Genomic DNA, 12,388 nt, shown 5'->3' with positions numbered 1-12,388 from the left:
ATAAAAGTAATCCTTCTACCCCCAAAAAAAAATTTGTAAAGTGATTATCCCACTGGCTATAGGGTGAACGGCACCAATTGGTGAGTCGCTCTGGATAAGAGCGTTGCTAAATGACGTAAATGTGCCCTTGAGCAAGGCACTTAACCCTAATTGCTCCTGTAAGTCGCTCTGGATAAGAGCGTCTGCTAAATGACTAAAATGTAAATGTAATGTAAAATGTGTAGAGGACTAACTGTCTGGCTAAAGAGTGGAGACCTCTGGACTCAGGAAGAGGAGCAGGGTTCTAGTGTGGAGGAGAAGGGTTCTAGACTCTCTAGTGTGGAGGAGGAGGGTTCTAGACTCTCTATTGTGGAGGAGGGTTCTAGACTCTGGTGTGGAGGAGGAGGGTTCTAGACTCTCTATTGTGGAGGGGGGTTCTAGACTCTGGTGTGGTGGAGGTGGGTTCTAGACTCTAGTGTGGTGGAGAAGGAATGTTCTAGACTCTCTATTGTGGAAGAGGATTCTATCATCTCTAGTGTAGAGGAGGAGGGTCCTAGACTATCTTGTGTGGTGGAGGGTTCTAGAATCTAGTGTGGTGGAGGAGGGTTCTATAGAGATGAGGAGGAGGGTTCTAGATTCTCTAGTGAGGAGGAGGAGGATTCTAGACTCTCTAGTGTGGAGGAGGGTTCTAGAGTGGAGGAGGAGGGGTTCTCAGACTCTCTAGTGTGGAGGAGGGTTCTAGAGTGGAGGGGAGGGTTCCTAGACTCTCTAGTGTGGAGGAGGGTTCTAGAGTGGAGGAGGAGGGTTCTAGACTCTCTAGTGTGAGAGGAGGGTTCTAGAGTGGAGGAGGAGGGAGTTCCTAGACTCTAGTGTGGGAGGGGAGGGTTCTAGAGTGGAGGAGAGGGTTCTAGACTCTCTAGTGTGGAGGAGGGTTCTAGAGTGGAGGAGGAGGGTTCTAGACTCTCTAGTGTGGAGGAGGGTTCTAGAGTGGAGGAGGAGGGTTCTAGACTCTCTAGTCTGGAGGAGGGTTCTAGACTCTTTAGTGTTGAGGAGGAGGGTTCTAGACTCTTTAGTGTTGAGGAGGAGGGTTCTAGACTCTAGTGTGGAGGAGGGTTCTAAACTCTCTGGTGGAGGAGGAGGATTCTCTCCCTCTACTGTCAGAGGGAGGAGAGAGGAGACGGTACTGTCAGAGAGAGGAGAGGAGAGAGGAGACTGTACTGTCAGAGAGAGGAGACTGTACTGTCAGAGAGAGAGAGGAGAGAGGAGACTGTACTGTTAGAGAGAGGAGAGAGGAGACGGTACTGCTAGAGAGAGAGGAGACTGTACTGTCAGAGAGAGAGGAGAGGGGGGAGACTGTACTGTCAGAGAGAGGAGACTGTACTGTCAGAGAGAGAGGAGGGAGGATACTGTACTGTCAGAGAGAGAGAGAGGGTGGAGACTGTACTGTCAGAGAGAGGAGACTGTACTGTCAGAGAGAGAGAGAGGGTGGAGACTGTACTGTCAGAGAGAGGAGACTGTACTGTCAGAGAGAGAGAGAGGGTGGAGACTGTACTGTCAGAGAGAGGAGACTGTACTGTCAGAGAGAGAGAGAGGGTGGAGACTGTACTGTCAGAGAGAGAGAGAGGGGGGAGACTGTACTGTCAGAGAGAGAGAGAGGGGGGAGACTGTACTGTCAGAGAGAGAGAGAGGGGGAGACTGTACTGTCAGAGAGAGAGAGAGGGGGGAGACTGTACTGTCAGAGAGAGAGGAGAGAGGAGACTGTACTGTCAGAGAGAGGAGACTGTACTGTCAGAGAGAGGAGACTGTACTGTCAGAGAGAGGAGACTGTACTGTCAGAGAGAGAGGAGAGAGGATACTGTACTGTCAGAGAGAGAGAGAGAGAGGAGACTGTACTGTCAGAGAGAGGAGACTGCACTGTCAGAGAGAGGAGAGAGGAGACTGCACTGTCAGAGAGAGGAGACTGCACTGTCAGAGAGAGGAGACTGCACTGTCAGAGAGAGGAGACTGCACTGTCAGAGAGAGGAGACTGCACTGTCAGAGAGAGGAGACTGCACTGTCAGAGAGAGGGAGAGAGGAGATCGCACTGTCAGAGAGAGGAGACTGCACTGTCAGAGAGAGGAGACTGCACTGTCAGAGAGAGGAGAGAGGAGACTGCACTGTCAGAGAGAGGAGACTGCACTGTCAGAGAGAGGAGACTGCACTGTCAGAGAGAGGAGACTGTACTGTCAGAGAGAGAGAGAGGGGGAGACTGTACTGTCAGAGAGAGGAGACTGTACTGCCAGAGAGAGGAGACTGCACTGTCAGAGAGAGGAGACTGCACTGTCAGAGAGAGGAGACTGCACTGTCAGAGAGAGGAGAGAGGAGACTGCACTGTCAGAGAGAGGAGACTGCACTGTCAGAGAGAGGAGAGAGGAGACTGCACTGTCAGAGAGAGGAGACTGCACTGTCAGAGAGAGGAGAGAGGAGACTGCACTGTCATTGAAAGTAAACCCTTTATTGGACATGTCATAAGGCCTTTAGTTATGGCCTAGTTTCCCCCCAACATTGTGGTCTGAAACTCCTGGCACATGGGCCAGGTCAGACATGCAAATCACAATATGCTGGTGTGTGAAGTGATTAGTAATTCCTTTTGAATCCTGACATAGAGAGAGTAGAGTTGAAGTTTTTTATCATCCACAATCTGCATTCAGAATGACTGCTATGGTGAACAAATTGCCAAACAAGACTACCTAAACTATCTAAATTGGAACAGCCATCTCAGTAATGGGTCCAATTAGTCCAACCACTTACAGATTGGATTAGTTTAGAGAAATGCATGTTATTTATCTTTAATTAATTAATTAACCAATGTGCATGCAGAAACATAGATATTAAAACTTAGGCGCAACGTTTCACAGCCATCCCAATTCTGATCTTTTTTCCACTAATTGGTCTTTGGGCCAATCACATTAGATCTTTTCTCATCAGATAATTGTCAGTGCTGATCTGATTAGTTTAAAAAAAAATACAAATTATTGAAAAAAATATCAGAATTGGGCTGCCTGTCTAAATGCTGCCAAAACTACTCTAAACATCTACCTGCTGGGAAATATGATAATGAGGCCCTCCACATCTTTTTGTTTTTGTATTTATTAGGGATCCCCATTGGCTGTTGCCAAGGCAACAGTTACTCTTTCTGGGGTTCATTCTGAGAGCGTTAACTGAAATTAACTCAACACAGTGGAGTAACAACAACACCACAAAGGTGTTGATTCCACTGTGGTTTCAAATAACGCTTCATTTATTCACTGCAGGTGGCGTCAATTTCAATCCCACTGGTGTTGCAACCCCACTAGAATCAACACCCAGATATAACACTGGTGTTAACCCCACTAGAATCAACACCCAGATATAACACTGGTGTTAACACCACTAGAATCAACACCCAGATAGAACACTGGTGTTAACCCCACTAGAATCAACACCCAGATATAACACTGGTGTTAACCCCACTAGAATCAACACCCAGATATAACACTGGTGTTAACCCCACTAGAATCAACACCCAGATATAACACTGGTGTTAACCCCACTAGAATCAACACCCAGATATAACACTGGTGTTAACCCCACTAGAATCAACACCCAGATATAACACTGGTGTTAACCCCACTAGAATCAACACCCAGATATAACACTGGTGTTAACCCCACTAGAATCAACAGATATAACACTGGGTGTTAACCCCCACTAGAATCAACACCCAGATAGAACACTGGTGTTAACCCCACTAGAATCAACACCCAGATATAACACTGGTGTTAACCCCACTAGAATCAACACCCAGATATAACACTGGTGTTAACCCTTACAAGAATCAACAGATATAACACTGGTGTTAACCCCACTAGAATCAACAGATATAACACTGGTGTTAACCCCACTAGAATCAACAGAATCACTGGTGCTAACCCCACTAGAATCAACATTCAGATACAACACTGGTGTTAACCCCATAAGAGAGGATCTCATGTTAAATACTGTTGAAGTTATATGGCTACAGGTTCATCTGCCTCACCTAAAGCCCATTCTGGTGGGAAGCTGCTATAGACCACCTAGTGCTAACAGTCAGTATCTGGATAACATGTGAAAGGCTTGATAATATATGTGATATCAATAGAGAGGTATACTTTCTGGGTGATTTAAATATTGACTGGCTTTCATCGGCTGCCCACTCAAGAGAAAGCTTCAAACTGTAACCAGTGCCTGCAACCTGGTTCAGGTTATCAGTTAACCTTACCAGGTTAGTTACAAACAGTACAGGAACGAAATCATAAACATGTATTGATCATATCTTTACTAATGCTGCAGAAATTTGTTTGAATGCTGTACCAAATCCATCGGATGTAGTGATCACAATATAGTAGCCATATCTAGGAAAACCAAAGTTCCAAAGGCTGGGCCTAATATAGTGTATAAGAGGTCATACAATACGTTTGTAGTGATTCCTATGTTGTTGATGTAAAGAATATATGTTGGTCCATGGTGTGTAATGAGGAGCAAACAGACACTGCACTTGACACATTTATGAATTTGCTTATTCAGTTACTAATAAGCATGCACCCATTAAGAAAATTACCGTAAAAACGGTTAAATCCCCTTGGATTGACGAGGAACTGAAAAAATGGTATGGTTGAAAGGGATGAGGCAAAAGAGATGGCAAATAAGTCTGGCTGCACAACCGATTGGCAAACGTACTGCAAATTGAGAAATCATGTGACTGAACTGAATAAAAAGAAGAAGAAACTACACTATGAAACAAAGATAAATGACATAAGGAATGATAGTAAAAAGCTTTGGAGCACCTTAAATGACATTTTGGGCAAAAAGGTAAACTCCACTCCATCATCCATTGAATCAGACTCCTATTTCCCATATCTTCAATCTAAGCCTACTAGAAAGTGTGTGCCCCCAGGCCTGGAGGGAAGCTAAAGTCATTCCGCTACCTAAGAATAGTAAAGCCCCCCTTTACTGGCTCAAATAGCCGACCAATTAGCCTGTTACCAACCCTTAGTAAGCTTTTGGAAAAAATGGTGTTTGACCAGATACAATGCTATTTCACAATAAACAAACTGACAACAGACTTTCAGCACGCTTATAGGGAAGGACATTCAACAAGCACAGCACTTACACAAATGACTAATGATTGGCTGAGAGAAATTGATGATAAAATGATTGTGGGGGCTGTCTTGTTAGACTTCAGTGTGTCTTTTGACATTATCGATCATAGTCTGTTGCTGGAAAAACGTATGTGTTATGGCTTTACACCCCCTGCTATATTGTGGATAAAGAGTTACCTGTCTAACAGAACACAGAGGGTGTTCTTTAATGGAAGCCTCTCCAACAAAATCCAGGTAGAATCAGGAATTCCCCAGGGCAGCTGTCTTGGTCCCTTACTTTTTTCAATCTTTACTAATGACCTGCCACTGGCTTTGAGTAAAGCCAGTGTGTCTATGTATGTGGATGACTCAACAATATACACATCAGCTACTACAGCGGCTGAAATGACAGCAACACTTAACAAAGAGCTGCAGTTAGTTTCAGAATGGGTGGCAAGGAATAAATTAGTCCTAAATATTTCAAAAACTAAAAGCATTGTATGTAGGACAAATAATGTACTCAACCCTAAACCTCAACTAAATCTTGTAATGAATAAGGGTGGAAATTGAGGAAGTTGAGGAGACTAAACTGCTTGGAGTAACCCTGGATTGTAAACTGTCATGGTCAAAACATATTGATACAACAGTAGCTAAGATGGGGAGAAGTCTGTCCATAATAAAGTGCTGCTCTGCCTTCTTAACAGCACTGTCAACAGGGCAGGTCCTACAGGCCCTAGTTTTGTCTCACCTGGACTACTGTCAGTTGTGTGGTCAGGTGCCACAAAGAGGGACTTAGGAAAATTGCAATTGGCTCAGAACAGGGCAGCACTGCTGGCCCTTGGATGTACACAGAGAGCTAACATTAATAATATGCATGTCAATCTCTCCTGGCTCAAAGTGGAGGAGAGATTGACTTCATCGCTACTTGTATTTGTGAGAGGTATTGACATGTTGAAAGCACCGAGCTGTCTGTTTGAACTACTGGCGCACAGCTCGGTCACCCATGCATACCCCACAAGACATGCCACCAGAGGTCTCTTCACAGCCCCCAAGTCAAGAACAGACTATGGGAGGCGCACAGTACTACATAGAGCCATGACTACATGGAACTCTATTCCACATCAAGTAACTCATGCCAGCAGTAACATTTGATTGAAAAATAACATAGAAATACACCTTATTGAACAGCAGGTGTAACAGTGTTGCTTCCGTCCCTCTCCTCGCCCCTACCTGGGCTTGAACCAGGGACCCTCTGCACACATCGACAACAGTCACCCTCGAAGCACCGTTACCCATCGCTCCACAAAAGCCGCGGCCCTCGCAGAGCAAGGGAAACAACTACTTCAAGGTCTCAGAGCGAGTGACGTCACCGATTGAAACACTACTAGCGCGCACCGCTAACTAGCTGGCCATTTCACACCGGTTACACAGGGACTGTGATGCAACACAAACATAGACACATGCATACAAACACAACGATAACATACCCACTATACACACATGTACACATGTATTTTGTGTTAAAGATGTGTGGTAGTAGAGCAGAGGACTGAGGGCACACACTTAATATGTTGTGAAATATGTATAACTGCCTTAATTTTGCTGGACCCCAGGAAGAGTAGCTCAGATATATCACAACACTTTTTACCACAACACAGATATTTTTACACTCAGAAATGTGCTGCGTATATGTGCCATATGCTCCTTATAATCTCTGTCAGGAAATCATCCTGATGAGTTGAAGCAGAACTGGAGCAGAGAGGAAAGTACAACCACGTAGATATAGCCTACTTCTCTCACAGCACAGATGCACATTCCCAGAGTTCTAGGAGTCAATTGAACTTCTCCTTACAAGTGGTCATCTCTCTCTCTTTCTCTCATAATTAAATACACTGTTAGACACACACAAAAAAAAATGTAACAGACGTGGGTGTGTCCCACTTCTGAGGAATGTTTATTCATTTTTTTTAAACGTTTTGTTTTGCGCATAGCCCTTGCACCTATCATAGCCTTCATTTAAATGTTCTATGCATATCACCAAAGAAGAATACAAATTCACACACTTACTATTTATGTTATTATTTTATTTCTGCCTCTTTCTTTATCATTTGGAGAAGCTAATCTACGTGGACCTCGGTAAAAAAACATACATACATTAAATTGGCATGTTTTTCATTTGAAAATGTTTTAGCAAACCCCAATAAACGTTTTTTTTTTATTTTTTTACAGATAAGTCCAATTACATAATGAGCGCACATAATTTCCCCACAAAAAGTGTAACTTTCTCTTACCTCTGATGTAGTTGGATTTAGTCTCATCCAGCAGACTGGAAGAAGATGCTCCCATAGTGAAATTAAATTATCTCAGTCCACGATAAACTGCAATGCCAGAGGCGAAGAAGCTGTATATCGTCCCGTCAACAGACCGCTTCAGTGTGTCGATGCTCGCATCTGACAGAGAACGGGCGTGGAGGAGCACGCTTGAAGAAACCACTATCATGGGAACTTCCTCAATCTACAGCGCCGCCTTAAATAGCCCGCTCGTATTCAGAAGCGTTTCGGTTTAAGAGCGTCGTTTACATTGTTGTTTTACATCTCATCATGTAGCCTAGGCTAATATATCAATGACTGTATCTAGTGCTATTTATACAGATACACTATAAATACAGATAAACAAATTGAAAGAGTCACTGCAAAACGTTTATAAAATAACTTTATTGCTTGCTTTCAGCTGAAATGTGTGCCTGAATTATTGAAATATACATTTCCAATTTGGTCCACCGTTTTTTCCCTGTCAGTTTCCCAAAAACATTTTAAGGCTAAGTTCATCGTTAGAATCTTCATAGGAGCATCTTTAAATCTCCGAGCTTTTTCCCCAAAATCATTGTTATTAACGTTACACTTGAAAACGCTCGTAATCTCAGACCAGACCATTCGTAGAACAGCTAATGGTCCTTTCAAGATAACTGGGAACTCGGAAAAATGCGAGGTCATATCAAATCATGAAGTCAGTGATCTTCAGGTCGGAAAGTCGGAGCTCTAGAAAGAGGCCCGAGTTCCCGAGTTGGAATTCCGAGTTGGATGACCTTTCAAAACGATTTTTCCCAAAATTCCCAATTGTCACGAACGCACTGATGTCGGGGGAGATTTCCGAGCTCCGAGTTCTGAGTTCCCAGTGCGTCGTTAGATGCTTTTCTCCTCTCCCGCTTCACTTTATACACAGAAGTTCTCCGCTAAACATAAAATCACATGATTTATCATCACTCTGTGACCGCTGATCACTTCAGAACAAAGTTGACTAATAATAGCTTACAGTTGCCAATGTCTTTGCAATTGATACAAACAAGCAACATATATAGTCTACAAAGATGCTTCAAATGAAAACCGAGATGACTGCATTAAAATATAAATAAAGTAGGCCATAGGCATGACATCACCTGATTTTCAGATCGGAAAGTCTAGAAGGCTCTAGAAAAATGCCAGAGTTCCCGACTTGGAATTCTGAGTTGGATGGCCATTCAAAATATTTTTCCAAGTCAGAGCTCGTTTTTTCACGAGTTCCCAGTTGTCTTGAACGCACTGAAGTCAGAAGTTGGAGATCTCCGAGGTCCCAGTTATTTTGAATGCGGCAAGACAACTGGGAACTTAGGCAAAAAACGAGGTCAAATCATGACGTCAATGATCTTCAGGTTCAGAGTTCCCGAGTTGGAATTACCAGTTGGATGACCATTCAAAACGTTTTTTTCCCAGTCAGAGCTCCTTTTTTTCACGTTCCAAGTTGTTTTGGATGCGGCATTAGATACCAGTATATATATTTGGTTTTTTGTGTGATAATTAGCCTAAACATCATGAAGATTTCAGAAAATGTATCACATCCCGTGTAGCTCAGTTTGCAGAGCATGGCGCTTGCAACGCCAGGGTTGTGGGTTTGATTCCCACAGGGGGCCAGTATGAAAATGTATGTACTCACTACTGTAAGTTGCTCTGGATAAGAGCATCTGCAAAAAATAAATAAAAAATGTGGCCTAATATGTTGGATAGATTTCAAAAGAGGTTACAGGTTATTGCCATCAATAATGGTGGATCCCTGGCGGCGGCCACTCTCCGAGGGCAAAAAACACATTTCCATTTCACAGGTTACAAACAGGACAAATATAAGCAGTCCCATTTATTACGAATTCACCCTAAGCATTAGAATAGCTTAAGCTGCCTCAATATTTGCAGCCATTAGGTGATAATATCACTCTAGGAGCTGATCCATCGTCAGTATTGTGAAATAATGTTAAGGTAAGATTTGAATTGAGAAAGCTGACCCTAGAGCAGCGCTGCCTTTCTTTTGAGCCAAGCATCAGTATCGACAAACGCTCCAGCAACGCACTTACCGACTGTTCTCTCTGCGTGGTGTTTTGGGAAGCATCCTTAAAACAGACAACCTTGAGCTGTAGCATAACAAGAATTTGAGGGGCTCATTTTTGCAATGTATTTTTTTGGGGCTTCATGCCTACGTTTCCCAAGCTCCACTGCGATGCCAAAATCCACCATATAGAAATCGCCAGAATGCGCTGGCTGTGTTCTGACTATGGATGCATTCGTAAATTCACCCTGGCGATCTACGATTTTAGGACACTCTGGTCTGAGAGAGAGTCGCCAGAGCGCAGAATAACTGATGTAGGCCTATTTATGAACGCCCAACACCTGTTGAATATGACCGGTGTCAGTAAACGTCTGCAAAAAATGTAATTAAATCGTTGCCAGCAGCACAGGTACAGTCACCAACGCTCTAGACAACATGAGAAAAACAGCCTAACCACCTCTGCTAGGGCGAGTAAAATTGTCAGATTGAGGTGTCCTCTTATTTGTGTCTGGAAGTAGCTAGCAAGCTAGCCAACTTTATCCAATTAGCTTGGGTGCCTGACTGCCGTTGTGAGGTCAGAACGATCGGATCAACCCTACTCCTCGGCCAGAGCGTCCAGTGTGCTCTCTAAACGCTCTGAATTTGGGTTGGGTTGGAATTTACAAACGGACAATTTGACTAGCTCTTAATTTATGAACGCCCAGAGTGCACTCTGGCACTCCAGAGTGAATTTAGGAACACACCCTACATGTGACTAGATGGAGTACAGCTACGACCGGAAGTTACTTTTTCGTAGCAGGTTAGGAGAATTAACGTGGCATATTAGAAGAGTTAGGTTAAGGTTAGGAAAAGAGTTAGGGTTAGCTACAAAAAAAAATCACTCCTAACCTGCTACGAAAAGTCACTTCCGGTTATAGCTGTACTCCCTCTAGTCACAACCCGCAGTCAGGGTCTTATCAGATATACTTTTGAAGAGATGGGAAACTCCATTTGATAATATTAACGGCCACGGTGTACGTTGCCCGTACATTGTCAATGGACCGCACAGTGCATTCTGGGTAAATTCCGACAAGGACATTTCTCCTTCAAGGAGTCAATGGGAGTCAATTGGGCGCTAGCACAAAAACCCAACATGAGCACGAATTACGTGAACAAGAAGTTCAACATTACAAATATTTTCAAGGATTTTAGATAGTTAACTTGTTCTCTGTAATAACGTATAGCTGTGAAATCGCCACATTTCGTACTTTCGAGGAAAATTGGCAGGATTCTCGACTCATACCCTGACTTTTAGAAGGGATTGCGTGACAATTAGCTTAGCAACTGCGTGACGCAGCATGACACCGTGAACACGATTGGTCGACAGTCTGCTGGGCGGAGCGGTATACATTTCTCCGTTCAGATTCTTCTCTTCTCCTTTTCTAATATCTCTGGTTGTATACCATTTTCCTAGCAGCAAGATCGCAGATTATATATTTATTTCAATAAGAGTCCCCCTGCAAAGACATGAGCTGTGTTCGAATACCCATACTAACATACTGTATACTACATACTTAATGAGTATATACTACATACTGTATGCTATTATTTCATAGTATACCGTAAACGAACGGTATCCTTTCAGTTGAGCGTACTAGCACTTCGCCTGTCTACCGGAAGTTGATACTGTTGCTATGCAACCTCTTGCTAGCTTGCTAGCATAACAAATGACTTTTACGATTTCGGGTGTGTTCGTAAATTCAATCTGGAGTGCCAGAGTGCACAAATCCAGAGCGTTGTCATATTGTCCATTCGTAAATTCAGAGCGTTTGGCTCTCGGAGCGTTCAGAGAGCACACTGGACGATCTGGCCGAGGAGTAGGGTTGATCCAAGCGTTCTGACCTCACAACGGCGTCAAGCACCCAAGCTAACTGGCTAGCTTGCTAGCTACTTCCAGACACAAATGAGAGGACACCTCACTCTGACCATTTTACTCGCCCTAGCAGAGCTGGTTAGGCTGTTTTCATGTTACAGTGAGGGAAAAAAGTATTTGATCCCCTGCTGATTTTGTACGTTTGCCCACTGACAAAGACATGATCAGTCTATAATTTTAATGGTAGGTTTATTTGAACAGTGAGAGACAGAATAACAACAAAAAAATCCAGAAAAACACATGTCAAAAATGTTATAAATTGATTTGCATTTTAATGAGGGAAATAAGTATATGACCCCCTCTCAATCAGAAAGATTTCTGGCTCCCAGGTGTCTTTTATACAGGTAACAAGTTGAGATTAGGAGCACACTCTTAAAGGGAGTGCTCCTAATCTCAGTTTGTTACCTGTATAAAAGACACCTGTGAGGAATCAGCCCAGAACTACACGGGAGGATCTTGTCAATGATCTCAAGGCAGCTGTCTTTCTTATATCGATAAATATAAATATTGGTGCCCACCACTGCATTAAATTCATTTCATTTTTACGCATATAGCTGCATTTCATCAGTCTGCTGTATTCTTCAAGCTTCAAACCTTAACTTCTTTCAATTAAGTAATTTCCTCTCTGATAAGTAAAAAAAATAGTCTCGCTTGCCATTATGAAAAAGAGTATTAGCATTGCCCTCTAATAAGACTGTTACTACTACTACTACTACTACTACCGATAAGCATCCAGAAACACAACTACTACTACTACTACTACGGTCTGACTGTTTTAGAGAATAAGCATCCAGAAACACAACTACTACTACTACTACTACGGTCTGACTGTTTTAGAGAATAAGCATCCAGAAACACAACTACTACTACTACTACTACGGTCTGACTGTTTTAGAGAATAAGCATCCAGAAACACAACTACTACTACTACTACTACGGTCTGACTGTTTTAGAGAATAAGCATCCAGAAACACAACTACTACTACTACTACTACGGTCTGACTGT

General features: G+C 43.1%; 1 protein-coding gene across 1 annotated transcript in view; it reads right to left on the bottom strand.

The window, feature by feature from the left end:
- The window catches only part of LOC121534488 (protein Niban 1-like), a 46,745-nt gene extending 39,199 nt beyond the window's left edge, over positions 1-7,546 (bottom strand). Inside the window, exon 1 of the mRNA XM_045206045.1 lies at positions 7,409-7,546. Coding sequence (XP_045061980.1) covers positions 7,409-7,463 — 55 coding nt within the window. The 5' untranslated portion in view covers positions 7,464-7,546. The remainder of the gene's footprint in view (positions 1-7,408) is intronic.
- Between the last annotated feature and the right edge of the window lie 4,842 nt (positions 7,547-12,388).

Source organism: Coregonus clupeaformis, chromosome 21, assembly GCF_020615455.1.
Source record: "Coregonus clupeaformis isolate EN_2021a chromosome 21, ASM2061545v1, whole genome shotgun sequence".
Taxonomy (NCBI): domain Eukaryota; kingdom Metazoa; phylum Chordata; class Actinopteri; order Salmoniformes; family Salmonidae; genus Coregonus; species Coregonus clupeaformis.
This window is presented reverse-complemented; position numbering and strand designations above follow the sequence as displayed.